At 48.7% G+C, this 27,760-nt stretch overlaps 1 protein-coding gene across 2 annotated transcripts; it reads left to right on the top strand.

Annotated features, from left to right (window-relative positions):
* The first annotated feature begins 1,587 nt into the window (after positions 1 to 1,587).
* LOC149352635 (alpha-L-fucosidase-like) lies at positions 1,588 to 27,760 on the top strand. 2 transcript variants are annotated; one of them, XM_089581835.1, is made up of 9 exons: positions 1,588 to 1,718; positions 6,645 to 7,005; positions 9,779 to 9,885; positions 12,047 to 12,177; positions 16,327 to 16,457; positions 16,532 to 16,629; positions 22,988 to 23,120; positions 26,658 to 26,828; positions 27,351 to 27,760. In XM_089581835.1, the coding sequence occupies exons 1-9, from the start codon at positions 1,715 to 1,717 to the stop codon at positions 27,685 to 27,687; spliced, it is 1,473 nt and encodes a 490-aa protein (XP_089437961.1). In that variant the 5' UTR covers positions 1,588 to 1,714; the 3' UTR covers positions 27,688 to 27,760. The 2 variants fall into 2 exon arrangements, with proteins under 2 accessions (XP_089437961.1, XP_089437962.1); XM_089581836.1 differs by lacking the exon at positions 1,588 to 1,718 and adding an exon at positions 5,471 to 5,663.

The raw sequence follows: 27,760 nt of genomic DNA on the forward strand, positions 1-27,760 counted from the left end.
CATTTATATGAAAGACACCGTACAGGAGATAAATTTTATCCCCTTATGAATGCACAATATCCTCACGAGATGACCAAAGAGGAACTCCTTGAAAACGTTGCAGCTCTTTATCCTTTTGTAACGTGCAGAGTGTTTTTCTTGGTGATGCTTTCTCTGTGGCGTTCGAGCGCGCGTTCCTAGCCTCCCTCGCATGCATGCGCTCCTGCGCGCGCTGTAGTGTCCGCGCGTGTGTTGGTTTTTGTGTGTCTGGTTGGATCGTTGCGTGCCTAAAACGCCTGTAAATATGCTCCTGGCGACATTACCGTCTCCGTTTCTTGCATCCGCCAGACAGACCTCACCTGGAACGCGTAAAAATATTGGAAAGTAAATTAAATTAAAAACAAATGCTTGCGCCGAGACGCCGAGAACAGGCGAGAGTTATAAGTGGACATGTCGCACACGCTACGCCATCGTTGTTGCCACGATGGTGCTTACGAGTGACGTAATGAAAAGATACATAAAGAAATTTCTTTAGTGACAGCCTCCCGTGTGTCATTTCTTTTGTGTGAAAGAGGTCAAAAAAGATTGCACAGTACGCATGCATTCCTGTATTGGGGTAAGCTAGGCGTAGCACGGACTAGACCGAAAATTTTTCACTTGGCTGGTGCAGAAATAATTCGACTTGTTCTTCTCGAGACGCGGTACAATATATCGCTTACTTAAAACTGGCGCTGCTTACTAAAATTACGTGGAGATCATATCCTTTCCGTCAGTCTTCAAAAACTCAAATTTTCAATATCTTAGATCGCTCGAATAAGGTTTTGCTGGTGAGAAACTGTTGCTGCGAAACCGAGAATGTGAGAGCTGATTGTGATGTTGAGTGTAAACTATTATATTGTCCATGGGTTTCAATGTTCCAGCTATATTGTATTACATGCCAAATTCAGGAGTAAGATAATGCCAAGATGCGCGACGTGCCGTTTGTCAAGCCAATTTTGGTCGAAATTAACGAGACGTCAAGAAGTAGAGGGGAAGAGAACCTTTTTTTTTATTATCGTATGCGCTATTTAGAATCAATCCTGCGTCGTGACTGCGCGAAGGACGTGTAGCACCGCGGAATTCACTGGAAAAAAAAATGCTGGTGGCAGCAAGCACTTCATTACTATTATTTGCTGAGGAGAACAAATTACGCAAGTTCAGTTTCAGTTTGGCGAGTTAGAAACCTGCTCTGTTTGTGTGTGTGGGAGACAGAGAAAGAGAGTGTGCGCTCAAGAGAGAAAGGTATACATCAGCAGACAAGAAAAGCCTGTTAACAGCATCAAATAACGAGCGCATCCACCCCCCTCCCCCTCCCCCGACAGAAAATGCGGGAAGTACTGATTTTTATCTCATACATTTTTATACTCTTGCACTCAGCAAGAATCGGGAGTTTATGTTATGCTGCGCCAGCCTGTCCTTGGCATGAGTGAAAGTCAGCGCAGCAGTACAGGCAAAGGTAACTTTTTGAAGAGTGTACAAGAGCGCAAAAAAAACCGAACGACGAGACAGGGTAGGCGTACCCGGTCGATCGCGGCTCTATCTGGAGCCACTTTCAAGCGAGAACCGTGAGCAAACATCTCGTTTTCTGGTCTCGTTATCTGGCCTTGACTGCAAGTATATCTGCAGCGAGTAGCGCTTTCCTGCCAGATAGACGCAGGGGCGCCCTCCACTTTAGTAGCTGCGGCAGACACGGGCCATGGGTGAGCTCCGCCGTGCTACGGGCCGGCTGCGCATGCTAGTTCCTGCTATTCGCTTTACTTGCGCAAACTGCGTGTATGTGAATGAGACTTGACGGCACGAGCAGTCTCCGATCTCACTTTGTTTGATATTTTGTTCAACGAGCGACTGTGTGCTCCGTCTCTAGCAGTTTGTTGCCGCTTCGGTGGACGCTACAGCTGGCTCCAGAAAATCAGGAGCCGATGCTCAAAGCGTCCCGCTCGTAGTACGTAACAGTGGTCGGTGACTGGCTTCTGATCGCCACTTTAACAGTCGTGGTAACTATTAGAACCCGTTCGCTGATTATTTTGCGCTAGGTGTAGCGGAGCGCCGGAAATTTATGAAGCACAGCGGCTCAAACACCCTGTTAAAATCCACTGCAAGATTGGCAATTTTGCATCCCGAGCAATATCAGTTCGGGATTGGTCAACGCTATGTGCGCGCCGATCACGGTTACCTGCGAGACAATTATTCTTCAACACGAAGCTCTTCGAGCCTGGACCTTGCATTGTATGTACTGTCGCGCTAAGTACGACCTACAGCACCTAATGTGTGCGGAACTCCTTTAACGAACAGGTGCTACCCCCATTGTATTTACCCCCATGGAGACACTGCGCAGAACCTCACTCAAATCGAATGAGGTTTAGCACAGTGTCTCCCTCTTTTCTCGTTGTGCGTCGTGGCGAATTGGTTCGGAAAAAAGAGCGAACCACAGGGTGATCGCCGCCGTCGTACTATATGTAGTCATACCTACGGCCATACTGAGCGCGACAGAACATCGTCGCATTAGAACTTTGCACTCGAGCATAATGACGCGTGACCAAGCGCAAACAAAACGATAAGATGAACGGAAGTGCGCTTGAAAATCGAGTGGTTCGTTCAAGTGAAGTCAGTGGAGACAAAGGAGGTGACAAAGTGGAAGCTTGGGCAAGTTGGTTGGACATTATCGACGCAGCGCGAAACACGAGGACAAGACGAGCACACTTATCCAGAGAAAAAAATGCATTAGGGCCAACCTTCCAGGAGAGGAATGGCATAGCGCTAAGTAAGGCTAAAACCAAAGCGTGAAAACACTGCGAAGAAATGAACCTGAAAAACCCAGCGGCGTCCACTAAAAAAAATAAAGGAGTATGCCTGAAAATCTTCTTCACAGCAAAAATGCACAAGCTAGCTGGATTGCCCTCTCCGAGCAATAGTTACTGAAGATGGAACGCAGCAAAAATCTGTAGCATTATTCCTGCAGAGCAAACTGAAGCTTTTACCCATTGATGATCCGTATCAGGTAAAAGTTCCAGCCAGGTGATCGAGTTCCTGCGAGAGAATCCAGAAAAATGGTTCACAGCTTGCTCCATTGATATAAAGGATCTATAGTATTCCCTTCCCCAAAGGAAACTGCTATCTTGTGTACAAACATGCATTGACTGTTATGGCATGGTAGCATTCCAGAATGATGCAGGTATCAGCGATAGCAACTTCCTTGAGCTCGTGACTTTTTATCTCAACTCGAGGTTTTCCTCCCGGAATGATTCGGTTTTCCTTCAAACAAATGGCGTGCGTATAAGGTCATGCATAGCTCCGCTCCTCAGTGACATTTATCTCGCGCATCATGACAGGCTTCTTGACGAAAAGCTAGTTGGCACCAATGTGGCACATGTTTTTAGATTTGTTGATGACTTTTTAGTTTTCATAACATGTGCTGCTATTGACGCCGAGGCCTCTGTCTCGAAAACTTTACTGGTGTTTTCTGTCTTGGCCCGCTTGTATTGACGCAGGAAATGCCTTCTGAAGGAACATTAAGTTTTTTAGATATCTCCATGCGTTTTTCTTATTGCCACGTGTGCTGGAGGTACGAACCAAGAAGTCAGAAGCCTCTCACGCCATTTTCTTCTGCTCATTAGAAATTTGTCAAACGCGCAATTGCAAAATTATGTTTTCAAAACGCCTTTTAAAAATCGTGCAGACATGCATTGAAAGAGAGCTTTCAGTGTCAGGTGGAGCGCCTTGAGGCAGCCGGATACCCAAGCCATATTCTGATCGCTGTTTCAGAAACCTTGCTACGAGATATCCTAAATTCAGCCCGCAGGGGAGAGACCGAGCGGCAAAAAGAAAAAATGGCTTAGGCTTAACTTGGTTAAGCCTGGAGAATGCGAAGCATCATAGTGTCGCGTAATTTGGAGGCGCACAACCACAGCGACGGCGCGAGGTGGGCCCCCGTTTCTCCACTGCCGTGACGTCATCGTGTCATGTGGTGTGGCATCATCGTGTCACGTGATTTGGAGGCGCACAACCACAGCGACGGCGCGAGGTGGGCCCCCGTTTCTCCACTGTCGTGACGTCATCGTGTCACGTGGTGTGACGTCATGTATCACGTGATTTGGAGGCGCACAACCACAGCGACGGCGCGAGGTGGGCCCCCGTTTCTCCACTGTCGTGACGTCATCGTGTCACGTGGTGTGACGTCATGTATCACGTGATTTGGAGGCGCACAACCACAGCGACGGCGCGAGGTGGGCCCCCGTTTCTCTACTGTCGTGACGTCATGTATCACGTGATTTGGAGGCGCATAACCACGGTGAAGGGCTGAAGTGGTAGCTAAAGTAGTATGCTTCGCATAAAAGAAAGGTCGCGGTCATGCGGTACTTACACAAAATTTCACATTACTTCAAAAGGGTATGTTCACGCGCCAATGTGAATATTGTTTTCTCAGCCCCAGCTAAGCTCTTGATGCTTTGCCGCATTGTAAACTCAGCAACAATAGCAAGGTGGCTATGCAAAGAAGCACCAAAAGAGATTCGTTTCGTGTACTAGCGATGTTGTCTACAGGATTCCGCTAACATGTGGCAAGCACTAGACGGGACAGCCTGGCAGACGCCTCGTTGACCGGCTACGGGACCAAACAACATAAGCAACACTACGGCCGGTCATCTGGGCGTTCACTGCAGAGGCTGCACTGCAAGAAGAAAGAAGGAAAAGAAAAAACCATGTCAGCCCATTTTTAGCCAGTGCGAAGTCGTGGCTGATAGTCGCATCAAAATAACCAGAGAAATCACTGAAGCGTACGGGATCCACAAACACGAAGATCACTGTGTAAGCACTGCTTCAATAGCCCTGTCCGATAAGGAACTTCGGTTTTTAAAAGACAGGTATGTCATTCGTGTTTTTTTTTTTAGATCGTTTGCCACAGTATTTAAGCCGTGGCACACCCTCAATGAACCATCAGTTATAAGTTCAGCGGTGTGTCCGTGCGCTCGTCTTGTCCGCGTGTTTTGCGCTGCGTTGATAATAATAAAAGGGGTGAATATACGGAGCCCCTCACGCGACATACGGAAGTCGTGGGTTCGAATCTCACCAGCAGTGTGATTGTGTTTTCTTTTATTTTGTGTGAAATTATCTGTTACTTGAACTATTACACAGCTATCTTTCCCCCAAGTCAACGCTACCTTAACAAAAATTACATTCCCCAATGCTTTTCCTGGTTCAGTGGCTGTTAGCTTTTACCGACGGTGGTAACATATGCGAGGTAATATTCCAAACTCCTCTTCGTCCATCTTCCTCTTTTCACGTACGCGCGCCTGCTCACACACGTGTCCACAGAAGTTTTCGGAACGCAGCGGCCACGAAAAAAAAAAAAGTTTTTTTTTTTGTTGCGACCTGGAGGCACAGTTTAACATTTAGAGATTATTCATTCTGCAGGTGTACTACAAGGAGTGCAAAACAACACTTGAGACTGTGTGCTTAGACTGCCAAGCAATAAAGCTTTTTTGTGGCTTCTGTGCGCCGAAATCTTTTGTGGACACTTGTACATGCAACACTACCTGCTGGTTAGAATCTGAACAGCAACGGTAGCCCTGTAGTGCTAGCGTCCGCCTCGCATGCGGGAGGTGCGGGGTTTGGTCCCTAGTGACTGTGGGGTACCCACCGGTTATACAGTGAGTACAAGGTTTCCCTGACCTGGTTCTCGGCTTCCTCAGGGTAAAATGCTTGGGAAATGGGTCTCTGATCTTACTTTACCTAGACGAAAACGCCTTGTGTCATGGCGCTCTTTGGTTCCAGATGCTCTTGCACCATCAAAAATTCATCATCACTATATCACGTTAGAATCTGACACTATTCTGTTGTCAGACACGGGCCGCGAAGGCAGGGCGCCTCTTGCGATAGCTCTTCTTCGAGGCTTAAACGATAACATCGTTGGCTTCATATGCGTTTCACGAAACGACTCGTCGCGAAGCTTCATGGTTAGTTGCTAGCTTTTCTAAGTAACCGTGTTGGTCTTTTTGGACACCTTTGGTCGGGTGAGGCCATGGACTGCCAACGGGTTAGTTTTGCTGCGTTTGTCAATTAGTGATGTGATCCTACCACTGGTCCAGCCCAGCCATTAGGTGCGCCCCAAATAAACTGCAGAAAAAGAGCTTATTTCCACAAGAAACGGATCGAGTGGCAACGCGCATGGTGACAGCCGTTAAAAAAGAAATGATGCCGCTTTGTAAACAAGCGTGATCAGCAACGCAAGTCTTAAGGCATTTCCCTCCTACTTCAAACTACTCCATATGCGCTGACACACCCTTTTCTCTTCTGGCATTAAGAACTGGCCTATACAGTCGGGTGTAAACTTCCTCCTGATTAGGCGCATGTCTCCATCCTCCTTCTTTTCTATTCATTTTTTGTGATTTATGTCCACCCACATCTGCACTTTAGCACATAATTTAGCACCATAACATCGCGCAGTTTAGTGTGCTTTGCGGTATCCTGAATTATGGTTACGGCTTCAGGGAGGCGCTCATAACAATCTACAGGGAACATAATGCGACCAAGGAAGGTTACAGATATCGTGTGGGCATTGAGAATCAGGGCAAATGCAAGAGCAGTGTGGAGTGACATATTCCGTTACTGCCTCTTCCGCACACGTCCAGTGCAACGGTGGTGGTTTGTGCCCCTGGCGGCGGCCCTCGTGGCGCTGGCTCCTTCCTGGGCTGCCGCTCGCTACCAGCCAACCTGGGACTCGCTGGACGAACGGCCGCTGCCCGCGTGGTTCGACGAGGCCAAAGTGGGCATCTTTCTGCACTGGGGCGTCTTCTCGGTGCCCAGCTACACGTCCGAGTGGTTCTGGTGGTACTGGCAGGGCTGGGATCAGCCGCGAAACCCCAACCCTGCCAAGTTCATGGCCAAGAACTATCCACCGGGCTTCACATACCCTGCCTTCGCCAAGGACTTCACGTGCGAGTTCTTCGACCCTGACGAATGGGCACGCATATTCCAGGAGTCCGGTGCACGGTGAGACGCGCTGCCTTACACACTTTGAGCTGGCGCCACCTGACGTCAGTGGCTTTGCCTGGTTGCAAGCGCCACTGAACGCGCTACGCTGCACGCATTCGTGCGGGATCGCGGTCCGGTCGCTTGCTGTCTAGAAGCTTAGAAGCCTCGAAATTGTGCTTTTACGTTAACTCCAGGAATACGTAGCAATGGTGCGCGGTCAATTGTTGCTGCGTTTGGGACACTCGTGGCACTTCGTTCGGGTGATACAGCCAACTCTCGCAGTGAGCATGCTGCGTTCGAGTATTTCGAGACATGTCGCGCACAGCGACGTACCCGTACGCCGAGAGGTGGCAGCGTTACTCTAGTTAATGTGAGCACACAACACTCTAAAGTATATTTAGTGACGTTCCTCCATTTTTTGCATCAGCGGTGACATAACACCTTTAAGCCAAGTGAACTTCACTGAGAAGCCTCGAAATTGGACAGCAGGTGCAGTTCTGTGAGGCAGAGGCCAGGCTTACAACGCTGGTCGTTTCTCAGCTCGACTGATGGTTGGGAAGGCGTGCTTGTGCCGGCCTAGCTATCGCGCCAGTCGGTTAGAAATCGACCTTATGTTGAATAAAACTTTTTTAGCAGAACCCGGGTTTCGATAAACATGTAAAATGATCAAGTAAGTGGTTGAAGACAATTTAACGTCTTAACCCCTTGAGGTAGTATGACGGTTGGTCAAAAGTTCCCAGGCCAGAGGGTCTTCTGTTCATCGGTATATCCTGGCACTTAAGATTCCGATAAAGCTATCAAGGTTCTCAGGCATTATAACGATACTACTACAGATATTTTGAGCTTCAGGGATGTCGTAACTGCCTGACTATACTGCTCAAAAGGAGACCCTGTGGCCTGGGAACTTTTGACCTACCCTGTACACCATTGTGTACACATGCCGTATTCACTCGCTTACTGGTCGAGACGTCCTATAGATCGACTCCATAACTTCGGGAACCTCAAATGAAAAAAAAAGTTGTAATGTTGTTTTCCTCTCCCTGCTTTCCCGACAATCAGAAGCACTTTTTTGTGACGTCGAGGTCTCGTGCTGTCGCTCAGTTTTTCGACGCCTCCGCATATAAGATGCAGCTAGGCTTGCTCAGAACGCTGCCAGCAATGGTCCTCCAGGTTCGGGCAGCGTATCTCGCCGCTTGGCTGAGCGATTGAGATAAGTTTCGTTTTCGCTACGGGTGTGCGAATATTCGAAAATTCCGAATGGCGAGTAGAATATTCTTCGATTCGCTGAATGAATCGTTCAAAATTATTCGTAACGAATGGACTACGTTGTCAAGTTTTCGAATAATTGGCACGAAGTTCGAATAAGACACGCTGTGGTTTTCGTCGACGACTATTTCAAAAGCAGTGCCCACTCCGATGCCGTACAACATGCTGCCATGGTCCTGAGCGGAGAAATTGTTCAGCGCCGCGACGCGGTCTATTGGTGCGGCAGCGTTCGTAAGGCTGGGCCTAAGACTGGACGATGCGACAGGCTTCAGTCAGGTTTAGCAAGCCCTGCCTTTATGCCCTCTCTCGGAGGTCATGACTCCTCCATAATTTGCTCGCGCCCCTATCATTTACCGAGATGCGGCGCCGGTTTATTCGCTGTTGTGATCAATAGCAAAGCGTAATTTTCTTGTACGCATGGCATGATGAATATAGTGTTACTGAAGTAGCTCGTAGTGCCTACCCTCTAGTGGAGCTCACTGTTCCATCTTTGTGAAAGTCTTGCACCTATATATCCATATATGATAGAGTATACAGAGCGGCAGGGCCGTCGCTAGCACTTCGCTCTTTTGCGCGATTATTCGTTTTGAGCGAATATTCGCCCAAGTAGCCAGTACTGGTAAAAAATATTCCGATTCGTATTCAGTGCGGTTGTCTCACTGTTCGATTCGTATTGGGCTCAGCTTTTAGCTGCACTATATTCGTATTCGATGCGGGTCTGGAAAAGTACTGGCGCACCCCCAGTTTTTGCGACAATGCTTATACAGCACGCGGTCGACACGGTGATGGGGCTGGCGGGCTCCTCTCTTATCTTCATATCAGTGTTTTGCGCGGGTGCCTTGAAAAAGAAGGAACGCATGAAGGGACCTTTGTGCAGTAATGGGGCACCAACTGCCGTAGTCTGTGAAGGGTCGAAGGCGGCCAGAACGCAGGACTTTCCGCAGTTGCGCTGTTGGCGTCTTATCCCTTCCTTTTCTAGGTTTAAGTTTATGGGGGTTTAACGTTCCAAAACGACTCAGGCTATGTGGGACGCCGTAGTGGAAGACTACGCCAATTGTGACCACCTGAGGTTCTTTAACGTGCACTGACATCGCACAGTACACAGGCCTCAAGCAATTTCCCTCCATAGAAATGGGACCGCCGCGGCCGGGAGCGAACCCGCGTCCTTCAGGTCTGCAGCCGAGCACCATAACCACCGAGCCACCGTGGCGGCTCCTTCCTTTTCTGATTGTGCGGTCAGGTTTGCGCCTCTCCTTTGCTCAGATTAGCGTATTAGTCGACCCCCGAGTTTGAGCAGCGCAGCTCTAAAAAAAAACAACTCGACCTTGCACAAGCAAATATCATAGCCAACTCGCAGCTTTTCCTCTAAGTGTGCTACACCTAGCAGTGACTTCTTCGTTTCAGGCGAATTTACCCTCCTACTATGCAACATATAAGACGCAGTTAATAATACTCCTAACGTATCTATGCTTTTTTAAATGATTACCACGTATGAGCGGATAACAAAACTCACCTTTTTTGGCAGATACGTTGTTCTCACTACAAAACACCATGAGGGATTCTCCCTGTGGCCGTCGAATGTGAGCTTCAGCTGGAATGCGAAGGACGTTGGACCGAAGAGAGATCTAGTGGGTATGTATCTTGTATGCGTTACTGTGTAACGTCATAAGGATCAGATGGCCGTTAGGAGCGAGGCCTGTAGAATAAAAAAAAAAAATGAATGAACATGGAAATTGCTTGATTCGTAGTTTGCGTCCGATTTTTGCGTGGGCAGCTGGCAAGGTACGATATCAAAATGCACTATTGCTGTGGTCGTTCAATGAAACGAAGCAGGGCAGCTGTCAGTAGTGAGCCGATCGACCTATCATGAACAGAGCCCGCAACAGTTCGCCACCCACATTAATGATGCTAGACGTCGAGCAGCAATTTTACAACGCCTTGGCAACGTCTTACAGTCGTCTTGTGCCTAGCTTTCTCGATACATGAGTGTCCTTCAATATACTTATACTATTTTTCACTCGATACTGCTTTTGCTTTTCTTCATTCTGGCTGGCATCCGAAGCTTTTGCAGCGCTTCCAAAAACAAAAAAGTGCGCGTTAAACCAACATAAAAATTCCACAATATACAGGCAACCGCAGCTTAGTGGGCAGCTTCGGAAATAATGTGCGACCTGCATTTAGTAATCTTCATTTGATATAGCGCTGTTGAAGTCGGCCGCCTTTCTGTGTTGCTCAAGGTGTAAACTTTTGGCAGCTTGCATGGCGTCGAGAGAACGGTTTTAACATTCTTGCTCGCGATGCTGTGAAACACTGTTAATACGCTGTATCACCTTCACAAGATTCTCTTACTTGTCTGTAGTATTGACACATTGGGAACCGTTTCCGCAAAAGCGTTCGGCAAATTGCTGAAATTAAAAGAGCTAAACAGCCTGCTTTTCTTTATCTGCTCAAGTTCAGGGCAAAAGCTTTTGAGATCTCATGATCGCTTCATTTTGTTAATTTTGCTTTATGGGAGTTAGCGATGATGGCACGCATTAGTTGCTTAAAGTGAGCGCTTCCAAAAAATAACAGCCTTTCTTTAAGTCTAATATACACCCAACAGATGCGTCCTTTCGAAACAAACCAGTCTGACGTATAAGAAATGAAGCACGTTGTTTTCCGCGGCATCTCCGTCGTAAATCTGAGGCCCTCGCTATTTTGTCTAATCGCATCATTCATGTCCGGTTCTGGTAGATTCATGAGAATAATCCAAAAGTCGCCATGTACCTGAAAACGCGTTCGTGCAGGCCACGAAATTTGCATTTGGGTGCCCACCTCAGACAAAGGTGTTGAACTTATACAGGCGTCTTTTATCTGAACAAAACAGACTTCTTTAACGCAGAGAGCAGTCGAGCTCAGGTAAAATTCCAGTAAACCTATAAAACCGTCGCTGGTTATTCCTTTTTTCGTATGGATGTAGCAAAGGGCCTTGATCGATTTTCCATGATCTTCGCGCTTGTGCGCTCGTTTGGATTACGGAAAAATGTTGTGGGAGTCTCCTGGATGGTCATTTTTATTTCTTAATTTGTCGCTTTGTGTTCCTGGTGCGCCTGTGGATGTACAAAAAGAAAAATGCGGGCACAGGGAAAAAAAGTCCTGTTGTATGTTGGCAGTCTTCTGTTTCTGAGTGCCACCCTTGTTACTGACTCCTTGTGCGCACAGCTTTGTTCCACTCAGAGACAATTAGCTCGAACTAAATGATTACTGTATTAAAAGTTGTATCGGAAAGCTCGTTGAGTCCTACACGTTCAGAATGCTTGGCCATAGCATTAGGAATATCATGACACTTGGAACTTATGGACGCATTGCGATGTCATCGTCAGTTCCAGGGTGGTATGGTGTGTTTTAGCGTACCGTTACCGCATACCGTTGTCGCTACCGCCGGTGGTTTGTACGCTCTTTCACCGCGCAGATGCACAGTCACCAGCACGCTAACGGTGTACTAAAAATTCTATTCTTTATTTTAGCTGCCACGCCAACGTCTTGCGGGATGTTTCTTAAATATGAGTTACTTTGCGATAGCGAAAATCATTTCTCCGGACAGTGCTGGGCACATTCTAACCAACAAGCTCAGCATGAAAGTGATACAGGCTGCGTAACCATGCACTGCCGACCGTTAAATGTTTTCTAGAAACATGCGGTCTAAGATCACAGCTATGAGCCACGCATTTTTGTGCGTTTCTTTACGTGTGCACAATGCAGTCTGTGTTGGCTTTGTAGGTTCTCTACAATAAAGAGCCTCCCATTTCTGCAGGAGACCTGGCCAACGCGATTCGATCCAAGACGAACCTTGTTTTCGGTGTCTACCATTCCTTGTTTGAGTGGTTTAATCCCCTATTTCTCCAGGACAAGAGTAACAACTTCACCACCAGCTACTTTTCAGAGGTAGGCCGATAAAGTAGCTCACAATTGGGTAGAGGTGTGGGATAGTTGGTTGTTTATGCTTTTTAAAACAGCGAAAAAGACACGGTCGACGACTCAAAGCGACACTCACGACTCTGACTTTCAACAGCGTTCAGTGCGGAAATTTCCCACGTAGGTTGGCTTGATGTTCGGCAGCTGGAATAGGGGTAACAATGCGCAAGCTAAAGAGAGAACTGGGGACATACTCCATAAGCTGCCCAGTTTAAAATTGCCATTTCGCGTCCATTCGGTCCTCTGTCATTGGTCACTCAGGTATACCCGCGGCTTTCAAGCGTCTGTGGCGAGCGACCTGGCCATTGAGTAGAAGGTAACAGGGCCTGACCGTTGGCTGCAAATCGCAGCCTATTCCAGCCAGCGTGCTGATCATTTCGCCTGCTGCTGACAGAGCGTTGTGATGCACCTCGCCAATTGGCTGCATATCGCAGCCAATGCCTGCCAATGGCGAGGTTCGGTCGCCAACCACCCAATGGCCGGGTCGTTTTCCACAGATTAAAAGCCGCGGGTATATCTGTGTGACCAATGACAGGTGACCAGATGGACGCGAAATTGCCATTCTAAAATGGACAGCTTATGGAATACGGCCCCCTGATGTTAATCGCATGTTGCAGGCTGTGCCAAGTACGCAAGTTCCTTCTTCGACAATGCAAGGGGGGGGGGGGGGGGGGGGTGACGCAGAGATCACCCAGTACAACGATTCTTTGTGCTTCGATAGTTTCCCCTGAGATGCGGTCCTTGTTTCTCTGCTGTGCACTTACCGAACAATGGCTTTGCACTATTGTTTGCATTTTTTTTTTTGCACATTCTATGCAATATAGCGCTGTGTTGTGGTCTTTCGAACTGAGCATGTCTTTTTTGCGTTATATTGACCTATCGTTAAGGAAAAGCCCCGTTTGTCCCACGTACATTTGTCGACAAGATAATGGTAGCTCATTAATCAGTCCTTCGGTGCAATCAACAAATCAACCCCAAAACAAATTTGTTGATTGCACCGAAGGACTGATTAATGAGCTACCATTATCTTGTCAAGGAAAGTACGTGGGACAAACGGGGCTTTGCCTGACAGGTTAAGTGAACGCAAAAAGACATGCTCAGTTCGAAACACCGCAACACAGCACTACATTGCATAGAATGCACAAAGAAAAAAATCCATTGTTCAGAAAAGTTCAGAACAAGCAGAGAAGCAAGGACAGCACCACAAGGCACAAAGCACAGAGAATCGTCGCACTGTGTAATCTCTGCATTATCGGAGAGGGAACCTGCGTACTTGGCACAGCCTGAAGCGTGCGTATAAGATCAGTTCTTTGTTTTTCCTGCGCGTTGTGCCCCCTTTTCTAGCTGCAGAACATCAAGCCAATATACATGTAAAATTTCCGCAATAAACGTAGTTTAAAGTCAGAGCCGTGCGTGTCCTTTTGTTTTCATCCATGTCTTTTGCGTTGTTAAAGAAGAGCAACAATAAATTGCGTTTTCTTCTCTCTCTTGTCATGTCACGACTGTTATTTAAGTCAGGCATGCAAGGCAAAAAAAAAAAAAGTCGGTTTGGTCCGTAGATTGTGGCGATAGGGACGCGCTGATAAGAACATGGATGTCTGCTAAGGAATTTTTACCTCCAGATGCATCTGTCCTGCGTTAATAATACCATAAAACTTCACTGGACGTTTACCCTTCTTGTCATGGAAATTGCAGCCACAGCTGGGGCCGTGGGGAATGCTGATGCCAGTTGGAGTGTTTAGTACTTGTGTCGGATCTCTGTTGCATTTGTGCCTCCGCTACTCTCGCATTGGCGTCACAGCCAAACGCTAGTGTTCACTCAGTGCTGGAGCAGCCGGGTGCAGTGTACTGCACCCATTGGGGCAGGGGTGTAGGAGGGTAGGCGTGCGTCACGCGCGGTGCGGGAGTCCGGCATGACAGGCGCAGAGAGGGAGATGAGAGGGAGGCGAGTGGAAGGAAGGAAGGAGGGCAGGAGAGCGCGGAAAACGCCGAAGCCGACGACTACAATGTGGTTTCACCGAACGGTGCCCACACATCTGTCGCTGATAGAAAAAAAAGTGGAGCGGGTAATAATAAAGGATGGCACCATCAAATGCAGCCTTTGTCAAAAGTTTGGAGCCCAAGGGGTTTGCTTCTGAAGCACACTGTCTGGTCCGTAATGCATCTCCGGCGCTCCAAATTTGCTGAAGGTAAGGAGATTTCTGGTCCTGCCTTCTCCAATGGGTAGGACTACCACGAATGTGGTAGTCCTACCCATTGCGAGGCTTAGAAGCTGCGAGGCTTAGAAGCTGCGAGGCTTAGAAGCACTGCGAGGCTTAGAAGCAAACCCCCTGGGCTCTAAACTTTTGATAAAGACTGTACGCAGGCACACATGCCGCAAGATTTCATACGATTCCAGCCCTGGCCTCTCGAGAGTAGTTACCGTTGTCGCTTCCTTTATTTATTTTTTCCCTGGATTTTATTACTTTTGTTTTCTTTCGTGTCGAAGGAGTGGTTGTAGACAGTTGGTACAAGGCGCTTAACCTAAAGCGCGCGCGGATAGCAGAGGAAACACTGAGCTACGAACCCCGACCTTGACTCCCTCTCTCTCGTTGCAGTGAAAATTAATGTTACACCTTAGTTGTCTCTTTTCACCCTTGCCCATTTAAAAGTCTGCTACAGTCACACCGGCTTCAGTTAGCTCTGTCTGAAAGTTCAAACACGAGTAGAACCACGAAGGTCTCACTTGTTCCATTGTCAGTTGATGAAATGAAAAAAAAAAAACAATTAGTAGGCGGTTTAGCATGACCAAGCGCGGAATATCGTGCAGTAGCACCAGTTACGGTGGGCACTTAAGGCCCTTACGTGTTGTGAATGTAAAAGCATCCTTTGACCTAAAGACCTTTACACTAATGGCCTTAACCGTAAAGACCTTTGACCGAAAGGCATTTGTCCTAAAGACCTTTACCCGCGAGGCATTTCCCATGAAGGCCTTGTACCTATAGGCCTCTTTACCCTGAAGGCATTTACCTTGAAGGCCTTTACCCTGAAGGCATTTACCTTGTAGGCCTGCCAGGTGCACACCTTGCAGGTTGCCCACTACACGGTGGGCAGGTGGGCCGCCTGCCACAACGCGGGCTTCAGGGACGTGTACGTCTGCCAGAAATCGGAAAATGCGCGTTACTGCACAAAAACATATAACGCACACACAACACACATCAAGAACCGCAGCCTCTCGATTACAGCGAGATTTGGCTCGGAGCGATCCGCCACCGCGAATCAGTTCCTCGAGGAGCCAGCTGCGCATGCGCAGACGGCCCCGAGGGGCGCACGTCTGCCACTGCGCAGGCGCAGCTGAGTCCCCGTGGGAGAGACTCGCGTCACGAATCGCGCTACGCTAAATCTCTCTATTGCCGCACAGAAATGTTCGGCAGGCAGTAAGCATTAATTTTACTCCTTCCGTCTGCGAGCCTAGCGGGGCATACGGCGTGAACAAGGGGCTGTACGTTTCGCATGCATGTATGAAAATAAAAATAAATATATAATTGCATGTTTAGAAAAAGCACGGGTACCTGGCCCAACACATACCACATATCTACGCAAGCCGTGACTGCGACTAATATCTATTACTCGGGGTGTTTGTAATAACTCGCAAGTTTCACAGGGCAGGCACAGCGAGGCGTTGCATTACTGTGCGTTCTAGCCACTGTCTATGCTGTGCGTTTTCTTTTGTCAGTCGGCGTGTACCAAGCAAATGAAGGCAAATGAATTCTCAAGGAATATAAGAGAATCCTTGCTGGTGTCCCTTAAGAAATAAATCAGTTTGCTGAGCCAATTTCTTGACATTTTCAAATTACATATTTGCTCGCAGCGTAACGTGTCACCTGAAAAATCCTAACTCTTCCTCTTCAATGACACTGGCACGCCGTCTAAGCGCCGGTGCGCTTCCATTTTTTTCTTTTCCTTTTTTCTGGGGACGGGTAAGCAGAGCCGCGCCTGTTCTGTATGTTTTTATGAACCGATTAACGGACACAGGCATGCTTCAGGACTCACTTTGACTTCCCGCATACAGGCTATTGCCCGAAAAAGGGTCGCGTTTCCCTCCAGGCGACCAGGGTGTGATTCCTGCTCTCTGTACAGGGAAAAACACTCGTAGAACTTCGCGAACTGGTGGAGCGGTACAGGCCCGAGATCGTCTGGTCTGACGGCGACCCAGCCCCCGCAGAATATTGGAAGAGCCGGGAGTTCCTGGCCTGGCTCTACAACGACAGGTACAGTTGCCACTGCCGTGTTCACGCTGTTCATTCGCGGGCAGGCGTGATTTCCGCTTTCTTGTGTTGCGCAGCCCCGTGAAGGACACGGTCGTAACCAACGACCGCTGGTGCCAAGGCTGCCAATGCAAGCACGGCGGCTACTTCACGTGCGACGACCGTTACAACCCAGGTAATTGAGATGCACCCGGGGCCAGTGACAATGTGTCGTCTGTTATGACTGTAGGATCTTGAGCAACTCTGTCGCACCGGAGAAGTGTGTGTCTGTCGTTCATATATATGCGAAGTGCTTATCAATCTTGCGCCAAGGTTTGAAGGTGTACTGGTTTATTTCGCGACAACGAAGCTCACAAAACCTTCGCAGCCTCTCAGCGCATCCAGGAGCAGTTGTTTGACTTCTTAATATCAAGAAACTATTTTCTGATTCGTTTTATGGAAACCACTGTAGCTCCACTTAGAAAGCTGCAGATCAGCAAGAAGCGGAGCAATTCACAAATTGTGGTAAACGTTTCTTTCTTTCCTCATTTTTCCCGTACTGAATCATGCGCGCGAAACCTTGGAGACACCCAAATTTCCTGCCGATCGAGCCTGCTGATAGCGAGTTCGTCTGTACAAAACTGGGCGCACCGCGAGAGGCGCCGGAAACCTCAACAGGATAGGCCGTACCCCGGTCGTAGCGTTCACAATGTTTTTTTTTTACGCACGTGCGTCTACGACACGCACGCACGCACGCGCACACACACACACACACGGTGTTTCACGTAAGGCTTTACACAATTCCTAAACATAGAATTTTGAGTTAGAAGAGTGTTTTTTTCGGCACGCATTGTCAGCGGTAAAGTACTTCAGAATGCAACTAAGATGTGCTAACTAGCCGGTTGGTCAATAGTTGAATAGTTAACTTTTTAACTATTATTAATAGGCTCCTTGATTATTGAGAGGCGTGTAGCCCACCGTAAGTAATATCCATGTCAGTTTTTAGACTTTCGAAAACGCGGTTACCCTCGGCCCTGTGGCCTAACAAATTTTGCCTACATCGCGCCAAAATACATGCGCTCACGAGAAGCTTGCAGGAAAAGCAACCTCTCCAGTGCATGGTACTCATCGAAATAGCCAAAATTTTTTAGGTCACAGCGCCGATGGTAATCGCATTTTCGAAATTCTAAAAACTGATATGGATATTACGTACGGTGGGCTACACGCCTCTCAATAACAAGGAGCGTATCAGTAATATTTCACAAGTTAACTATTCAATATCAGTTAACCAACCTGCTAGCTCGCACGTCGTCTGACCTGTATTCTGATGTGTAGTACTTCACCGCTTACATCGCTGTGCCGAAAAAAAGCACTGTTCTAACTGAAAAAGTATTTGGAAAAATTATCTAAAATCTTAGCTGAAGCATCATATACCTGTATGTACCTATGTACACCATTATATATACCTATGTATATATAGGGTGTTTCACGTAATTGAGCATAGAATTTAAACAAAAAATGCTGGAAATCGCAGCTGGGTTGCCCGAAAAACACACTGTTAAACATTTCGAGAGCCCGGCGAAATATGTGGGCTCCGGGCGAGTGGGCGTGGTATGGTTGGCAGGCTGATTCTGTCCATGTCATGTGCGTGTCGTGCTTGTAAATTTTGTGGTTTGCACGATGTGCTGTTTCGCCAAAGTCAGGCAATAAAGAAAAAAATTGGCGTGGTATGGTTGCGTGAACTCCTGAATGTGAAACTACAGGGCAGGTTAGGATTTTTAGCAGCGCTGTGCTGTGTAGTGCAGTGGCATTACAGGACAACTCTCAACAGCAATGGGTGCGATCGACTTAAAAAAATGGCTGAGGCTTAACTTGGTTAAGCCTGGAGAATGCGAAGCATCATCGTGTCGCGTAATTTGGAGGCGCACAATCACAGCGACGGCGCGAGGTGGGCCCCCGTTTCTCCACTGTCGTGACGTCATCGTGTCACGTGGTGTGACGTCATGTATCACGTGATTTGGAGGCGCACAACCACAGCGACGGCGCGAGGTGGGCCCCCGTTTCTCCACTGTCGTGACGTCATCGTGTCACGTGGTGTGACGTCATGTATCACGTGATTTGGAGACGCACAACCACAGCGACGGCGCGAGGTGGGCCCCCGTTTCTCCACTGCCGTGACGTCATCGTGTCACGTGGTGTGGCATCATCGTGTCACGTGATTTGGAGGCGCACAACCACAGCGACGGCGCGAGGTGGGCCCCCGTTTCTCCACTATCGTGACGTCATGTATCACGTGATTTGGAGGCGCACAACCACAGCGATGGCGCGAGGTGGGCCCCCGTTTCTCCACTGTCGTGACGTCATCGTGTCACGTGGTGTGTCGTCATGTATCACATGATTTGGAGGCGCACAACCACAGCGACGGCGCCAGGTGGGCCCCCGTTTCTCTACTGTCGTGACGTCATCGTGTCACGTGGTGTGACGTCATGTATCACGTGATTTGGAGACGCATAACCACGGTGAAGGGCTGAAGTGGTAGCTAAAGTAGTATGCTTCGCATAAAAAATTTTCCGCCTAAAGCAAAACGACCCTGATAACAATTATATTATCTATGTAATGAGCCACCACCTGGGGATCGCTAACGTGCACTGACATCGCACAGCTCACGGGCGCCTTTTGCGTTCCGCCTCCATCGGAACGCGGCTGCCGTGGTCGGGTTCGAACCCGGGTATTTCGGCTCAGTAGACGAGCGCCATAACCACTGAGCCACCGCGGCGGGTAGAATACGCGGCAAACGCACTTTTTTACAACTTACGATTTTAAAGCGAGAGCATTACTTCGCTCGTTGTGCGGAAGCCCCGCCATCTCCAGAAAGCCGGGGCAGAAACGCGGCCCGCGAATGACGTCATCAACCCTCTTGGAACAATAGGCCATCACAAGGCAGGGGTAGGTCGAGAAAGGAAATATGACTTTCGCGGTGAATGGAAACAAGTTTGGAGGCGTCCCTCCTCCTCCCTGCAGTGGCTATATACAGTACCCTCTCAGCTGGATAACAAAGCAGACTCAAGATGGGGGAAGCTATAAAGTCCCTAGATCAGCTTATCTAGGTGCTTCAGGGGCGGCTGGACTCCTCCCTCGCGTACACTGGGCGAGGTTAGTGTTCATACAGGAACACCAGGCGAGGGGTCACCGTCCCGACAGACTTGATGTCGTATGTACTACATGTACAGTCAGGCCGGAATGAAACGCGAACACGCATATGTCATACATTTCTGCATTGCGGCGAGATATTCCTTTACAACCTATTTTCGATTATGCATTTCAGTAGGCCCTTTACCCAGACACATGAATCAGGCTAGTTGTGCACTTCAGCTGAAAGTAGGCAGGTAAAATATTTTGTTTTCTTGACATGCTCTTTTCGCGTTTCATTCCGGCCTGACTGTACACAGTGGCGTGTCGGCTCCGCGAGATACGCTAGGAACATGTAAACACGGCTTATGGAACCTTCATCATTCGAAGTTGAATCACTCCCGTCTGCATCATCAACCGAGACAGCAAAGCGTGGCCGGAGACGGCAGTTCACTGCCGACGGAGTACGAGACCATCGCAACGCAGCGAAATGTGCGAAGCGAGCTGCTGCAGCGAAACAACGTTCACATCCCAAGCCTCCGACAACCACTAAGGGACGCACTCGGCGGCAGGTATAAATGCTCTCGCATTTACAGATCATAAGAATTGCTTAGGTGACCCCATAATTTTTTTAATTAATTTATTCTGTTCTATTCGAGCTCAAACATTTTTGCCAAGTAATACATGCCCAAGAAAGCTGATGAAGCATGTCATATTGCTCAAGAATGTGGTGTGCGTTTTTTGACAAAAGTGTAAAATTTAATTGTGCATGCGGGAGGTGCGAGGTTCGATCCCCAGTGTCGCCGGGCACCCACCGGTGATACAATCGGTACAAACTTTCCCTTGGCCTGGTCTTCGGCTTCGTTGGGGTGAAATGCTTGGGAAATGGGTCTTTGATCTCACCTTGAGAAGACGAAAACACCTTGCACCATGGCGCTCTTTGGCCACAGATGTCTTTGCGCCACAAAAAAATCATAACCACAAACTGTAAAAATCGTTCTTCCCCAGCTAGAAGAAAGAACTAGGAATGTAAAAAAAAATTGTTGCTGCAGTTTTTTCTGATACTAAATTGCAATGCGTTTACATTATTCAAGAAAAATTTCACGTGTAGAAAAAAAGGACTAATATTTCATAAATTTTTAATCCGACCTAGTTTGCACGAGTCTGGCCGCATAACCGTAACATTTTTTCCCCCAAATATATTGTCGGAAAGTACTTTCGACAGTGCGAGAAAGCGCAAAAAATTTTCTGGAAGAAATCGGTTTGGCTCGAGCGCAAACTGTGGCGCGTTTGGGATGAAATCACACTGCGCTAACCGTGCCCGAGCCGGAAGTCGCCGCTCAGTTCGACGAGGTGCACAATGATATGAATAAAAAGAACAGAGATATCTTAACTACCCGACTACATTGCCTTCCCTTCCTTTATTTTTGTTTTTTGTCTATGATGGCTGAATAAAATCTCCGCCTGAACTGGCTTTCGGTAGCGGGCTTGTCATTGAGCGCAGACCACGACCGCCCGTTCCATGTACTGAATGTGCTCATGTACTTTCACGGCTGGGCTGATAGTGGCGTCAGCCGCTCACTTCAAAACGATGGGCAGGCACGCTTCGTTCCTTCAAACGGCGTTTGGCAGCGTTGTGTACAATACGGTACCGCAAGAGCGAAGTCACAGTTATATATATATATCGACATCATCGACATCGCCATCATCGACATCGCACGCCTAACACGCACCGGGACGTTGCCTTCAGCCGAGGGGGATAGTGTTACCGATGAACTGGTTACTCAATAAGTGGACGAAGAAGTGGCGGTGCGCTGAACGACGACGACGTTGACAGTTGGTAGCTGGGCCCTCGGTGTCTGAGCTGAGTGCTGGCCATCTCAGAGCAGCCGCCAATATAGACTTACCGCCGTAACATCTCCGTAACAATATATATATATATATATATATATATATATATATATATATATATATATATATATATATATATATATATATATATATATATACCGCCTGTTCCGTATTTATCTGTCCGTGTTAGAAAAAATTCTCCTGCGCAAACTACTGGACTGTATGGGCTGAAACGCCGACTACAAGGTAGCTTATGATAGTCTTCGTCTTTCGATATGTAACTTAACATCTAAACTTGCCTACATTTTCAGGAATCGGCAAAAAACTGCATTCGGCTGCGGCAGGACTTTTCGTCCAGGCGAGAAAAGAAGCCAGTCTGACAGACTGCGCCATCTGGCGAGCGGTGTTAATTTCAAGGAGCAGACGACACGCACATCCCAAGAAACCGCGCGAGGTGCGCATTCCAGCCCCAAGCCGTGACATCGGTTGCCTCACCACTCGCCAGATGGCGAAACCTGTCAAAGTGGCTTCTTTGCTCGCTTGGACGAAAAGTTCTGCCGCAGCTGAATGCAGTTTTTCGCCGATTCCCGAAAATGCAGGCAATTTTAGATGTTAAATTACTTATCGAAAGACGAAGACCATCATAAGGTACCTTGAAGTCGGCGTTTTGAGCCCATATAGTTCAGTAGATTGCGCAGCGGAATTTTTCGTAACAGGGACAGATAAATACGGAACACGCGGTATATATAAACATAATTCCCCCGATAAAGATAATTGATTATAAAAGCAGAAGAAAAAACCGCACGCCACCGGTGGGAACCGAACCCACGAGCTCCGAATTACGCGTCCGGTGCTCTACCAACTGAGCTACTGCGACGGCTGTCAGATCTTCTGACCTTGTCTGCTTAATTGCTTAACGAGGGACTCGGTTCTGGAAGCTTTGATGCCAAGGAAGCATAAGAGGGTTCCCACACAGCTTCCACCCTCGCCGTTCGATGACGTTCCACGTCACACCAGCGGTAACACAGGACATACTACGTCCGCTGCCTACGAACGTGGGTGGCGCTGATGAACACTCTCAATGTTAGGTCACTTGTAAACATAAATACCCCCTAAAGCAGAAGATCTGACAGCCTTCTCCGTAGCTCAGTTGGTAGAGCACCGGACGCGTAATTCGGAGGTCGTGGGTTCGGTTCCCACCGGCAATGTGGTTGTTTTTTCTTCTGCTTTTCTAATCAATTATCTTTAAGCGATAACATATTCAGTAATATTCTAAATTGATCAAACCACAAAATAAAATAAATATACAAATAAAATTCCGTATGTATGTATGTATGTATGTATGTATGTATGTATGTATGTATGTATGTATGTATGTATGTATGTATGTATGTGTAATTTCGCGGGCTTTAAATGGTGAAAAAAGGACCACGTAGGAGACACGCTGCTACAAAAAACTAGATAAGTTGCTTAGTCACCCCCACCCCCTGTACAACTTGAAGGACTTAACCCTAAAGTGTTATGAGCCTCATACCGCGTGCTTGCTTCTTCTTTCTCCTCTTTGAAACATTCAGGTGTTCTGCAGCCACACAAGTGGGAGAACTGCATGACTCTGGACCGCCAGTCGTGGGGCTACAGGAGGAACGCTGCTCTGGCCGACATCTTTTCCATACAAGAGCTCATCACCACGCTTGTGGAGTCCATCAGGTGCGGCACTGTCCATTGCGACCCAGGAAGCGCGCCTTTAGCGCGCTTCCTGGGTTTAGCGTCGTTGTAGTAGCAGTAGTAGTAGTAGTATCAGCCGGCGTAACCGGAGGGTGGTTGACAGGGGGATCACCTTGAGGTGATTGCTTTGGAAGGAGGAAAAATGTATGGGAAGAGCGGAGGAATGCGCAACCGAAGGGTGGTTGCCACGGAAACCACCCCTAAAGCCGTTACTGTAGAAGGAAGCGGAGAATAGTAGGAGCTAGGCTACGGCGCACTCGGAGTTGGCGCACTCACCACCGGGGGTTGGTTTCCGTGGAAGGAGGATAGTTGCTGTGGGCGGATAGCAGAGCAATAGTGCAAGATTTCGCAACCGGAAGGTGGTTACCATGGAAGAAAGAGGAGGAGGTTTACTTTGGAAGGACCAGGGTATGGCGATAGCGGAAGCATGCACAACCGGGGTGTGGTTACCGTGGAAAGAGGACAGAGCATAGCAATAGTGCAAGATTTCGTAACCGAAAGGTGGTTACCATGGAAGAAAGAGGAGGAGGGTTACTTTGGAAAGAAGAAGGAATGACAAGAGCAGAGGATTGCACAACCGGAGCATTGTTACCGGGGAAAGAGGAGGAGGAGGGTTATAATGGAAGGAGAGTACGGCGAGAGCGCCCAACTGCTTAGCCAGAATCCTGGTTCAGCGCTTCTCCGCTCTCGTGGTTGCCACAAAAGCCACCTGGAGAGAGGTTGCCGTGAAAAGAGGAGGGCATGAAGAGAGCGGAGGAATGCGCAAATGAAGGGTGGTTGCCACGGGAAGAACCAGGACGGTGGTTACCGTGGCAGGATGACGGAGAGTGTGGCAAGCGCAGAAAGATAGGTGTAGCACGCTCCCTCTGCAGCAGCTACTGCGAAACTCGCCGCCTGAGGACAGGCTCAGCGGGGATGGCGCCGCGCCGCGCGCCTGGAGCGGCTAGGGTGCCTCTATGCCTCCATGCCAGCGCCGCCGTGCAGGGTGGTGACACCCTTCGGCATGCGCCGCGCTGCCGGCATCAACGGCCGCCATCTCCGCGGTCGCCATTTTGGGGCGAGTTGCTTTACGTGGGGAAATTCTTTTCACTCAGCTTGGCTTATGGGTGTGGCTTTCACGTCACGTCGCCTCTCTGGCGGAAGAAACGTGGGTAAAAAAGACAGGGCAAGCGTAAATGGTGGTGGTTGCAGGCCGAGAATTTAAACATACCACTCAAGTGGGTACGAGATCATACACGGAACCGGTGGTAAAGAGCTAAATTTGCAGAAAATTGGCTATCTTTCTGTATGTTATGTTTTCCATTCCTTCCCTTACAACGGCAGTCGTTAGACCGCAGTCCTAACCACAGTCGTTAGAACTTTTTTTAAAATGTCATTGATTAAAGCGACTGCTCCATTGGAACAGAATCCGTTGAAGAAGACCTATTATTAAACATAGATGGAGAACTTACTCAGAGGAACCATCAAAACAAGGCGATGTGCAGGATCAACCAGTGCAGACAATTTATAAAAAAAAAACGATGCATTTTCTTCCCAGAGCTAAATTCTGGGTCGCCGTAATGCTGTGCTGCGGGTTGATTTCGATCAAAGGGAGTTGTCTAAAGGGTCCCGAAATTACAGTGCACTTGTGTGAAAAAAATACGAGCCTATGCGAGGACGCTCATTCCAATCTGATGATGTCGTTTTTTAAGTCTTTAATGACGCTTGGGTGACTGATGGGCGGTCAAGACGTGGTGGTAATAGCGAAATGGTACGGCTTGACGACGGTAGAGAAATGGCGCGAGGAGAGACGGAAACGCAAAGGCGGCATTCTTCTGTTTATTTTTCGGGAAACGGGCTGCCATGTGGTGTGCTCGAATAGAGAGAGCGAAAGAGAGAAAGAACTTCAGCAAAGCCGAAATTTGGGCTAGTTGCTACTGACCGTACATATTCTGAGCGCAAAAAAAGACAAGGACCGAGGTCTTTCTTCCTGCGGTTCGTGTCGGCAAGGTTTCCACAGGTAGCGCAGCACACAACGCGTGTCGAACCCAGAAGGTCCACTCCACGCCAGCCTCTGTGTTTCGTACGCATGGGCTCGAAACAGGGCAAGTCGCACTGCATTGCGCCGCACCGCAGCCCGAGGCTTACGCGCATTTCGTATTGCTCTCCCTTAGCGGGACTTTGCCCACAAAGCCGGGCTCGTTGGCAGGCCTTTCCTTCCTTAACTCTTTTAATGACGTAGGTCATGCAGGTTTCCATCGTCATTCGTATTAAATAAAGGCTTTACTCATTTAAAGGGGCCCAGAAACACTACCTTAGTTGACTATTTTGCCTGTTGATCCCATACAGTAAGTTACAATGGTGCTATTAGTGTCGGTAATACCGCGTATATTCCGTTTTTTTAATATTTTAATATCCTCCCAAAAACAAATTCATGGCTCTGATGGTGTCCCCACACAGTGGCGGGTTTCAGCAGCGGATATGACATCACCTGGCGCGAGCTTAATGATTGCACAAACAGTAAATATACTGAAAATTGTGTGAATAAATAGAGAAATATTTTTTGACCTGTCTGCGTTTTATATTAGATCAACAAAAACAACTTGTTTGTCTTAGATAAAATCCCTGCAAAGCAAGTAAAATAAAAATACACCACCAGGGGCTCTGGCATGGAAACGACGCTGCCAGACTCAGCAAGAATGAGTTACAGAGGGCAGGCAACCGTGGAGTGCAAACTTCCGCGACGTGCTCTGGCAGGCTGTTTTGATTGGTCACGCCATGTGCCGTCATTGGGAGAGCGAAATATAGGAGTGGGAAGCCCCGCCAAAATCGAGTTGAGGGCAGCGTTTTGTTTGCTTGTATTTTGAGATTTCTTCATTGAAGAACTCCCGTTCCTGTGCATCGATTCCTGTAATTCTTTTTAAGTCAGCATCTATGTGACATAAAGAATGCACCTGAAGTATAGCTGGTATTCCCCCAAGGAGTGTTTCGCAGCCCCTTTAAGGGCTTTAGCGCCGTGAAGTATCGGCACTGTGTGTGAGAATTTTCCAAATATTTTGCCTAAACGATGCGTTATTCAAAGAATCACAATGGCAACGACTTTACCGGTTAGGTTATATCGCCAAAGTCGTGCTGAGAGATGAACAGCCTCCGCCACCGAGGCACTGCGGCGGAAAGAACGTTCCGTCGGTGGACGCGGAAAGTTGTGCCACTGTTTCGTCCAGCGAAAGTAGCTACTATACCAATTTGTCAAAACGAAAACAAAAACGCCCAACATACTTCTCCTGTCTGCTCAGGCGTGTTGTGATGCTAGCGCAGACGAGTGTAGCATTGAAATAAGGAGAGAAATCATGTCAGCAGTCCGGTTGAGCATTAATTGTCAGTGTGGCTGGGTCCGTCGACCGAAACTAAAACGGCACCGTGGTTTATGGAGCGCCGGGACGGGAAGCGCGGAGGCAGCGGTGGCATTATGTTCGGCTAGTTGCCGTAAGTCCTTGCCGCGTCGGCGTCGTTTGCCAAAAGCAGCTTTCGCGCGTGCAGTTGTGGCGGAAACATTCTCATCAACGTGGGGCCGACCCGGGACGGGAGACTGGAGCTCATCTACCAGGAGAGGCTGCAGCAGCTGGGTCGCTGGCTCGGTGTGAACGGGAAGGCTGTCTACGGTTCAGCAGCGTGGACCTGCCAGAACGACACGGCAGCCCCGCACGTCTGGTGGGTGCTCACTCTGAGCTTCGCAGTGACGCGACGGTCACGAAAAGGAGAGCGATAGTTCGTCGTAGCTTCCGCGCAGTTCCCGATACGGTTGCAGAAAGACCCCGGACATGGAGTGGAACAGCATGCATTCATCCGCAGGACCTTTCGAGCAGTCAGTAAATTCTTTGGTCGGAAGCAAGCGCCCGCAAAGGTTCAGCATATTTCCGTGTTCAGTGCAGATGTGTTTTCTGGCGTTTACTCAGATATGTAAGTTCTTGATACCATGTCTCCTGCTGATTAATGTACAGTTCTTGTGTAATGTAGCATCAGAGAAATGGACTTCGTAGATGGCTCCGCACTGTGCACAAGGAGTGGTACGTTCCCGGTTGCACGACGAACACGCAGAGTTTTCGACACATGGCCGATTCGCGAGTTTGGGGCATCTCATCGGCATTCGCTAACCGCCGAAACTTGCGGTGGGTGTGTCGCGAGTAAGGTCAGCTTACGCCCCCTCGATCTTTTTACACGTCGTCGTCGCAGGTACACGCAGGGCCGGGACCAGGCGGTGCACGTGTTCGTGCTGCGGTGGCCGCCGCAGGGCCTGCTCATACTGGGCTCGCTGAGGCTGGGCAGCGAGTCCCGCGTCGTCATGCTGGGCGCCGAGGAAGAGCCCGTGTCGGTGGTGGCCCAGACGGCGAGCCTGCTCATTCTGCAGCTGCCGCCGCTCACCGTGGACCGGCTGCCCACGCCGTGGGCCTGGGCGCTGCGTGTCACGGGCCCCGCCAGCGGATATTGCCCCGAGCAGACCCACGGCCGGCCGAAGACCATGAGCTACTTCCTACACAAGACGAGAGAGCGTCCGGTGTGGAGCCCGTAATGACCGGCGCCGCTGCGTTGGCCAAGCGAACCGTGGTGTCCTCCGAGGAAGAAAATATAATGCTGTGAGAGCA

The sequence above is a fragment of the Amblyomma mixtum genome, chromosome 3 (genome assembly GCF_055824585.1).
Source record: "Amblyomma mixtum isolate Tamu chromosome 3, ASM5582458v1, whole genome shotgun sequence".
Classification (NCBI taxonomy): Eukaryota; Metazoa; Arthropoda; class Arachnida; order Ixodida; family Ixodidae; genus Amblyomma; species Amblyomma mixtum.

Coding starts and splice junctions, on each gene's coding strand:
- LOC149352635 (XM_089581835.1), top strand. Junction 12,178..16,326: donor CCACCAGCTACTTTTCAGAG/GTAGGCCGATAA, acceptor CTCTCTGTACAG/GGAAAAACACTCGTAGAACT. Junction 23,121..26,657: donor ACGCTTGTGGAGTCCATCAG/GTGCGGCACTGT, acceptor TCGCGCGTGCAG/TTGTGGCGGAAACATTCTCA.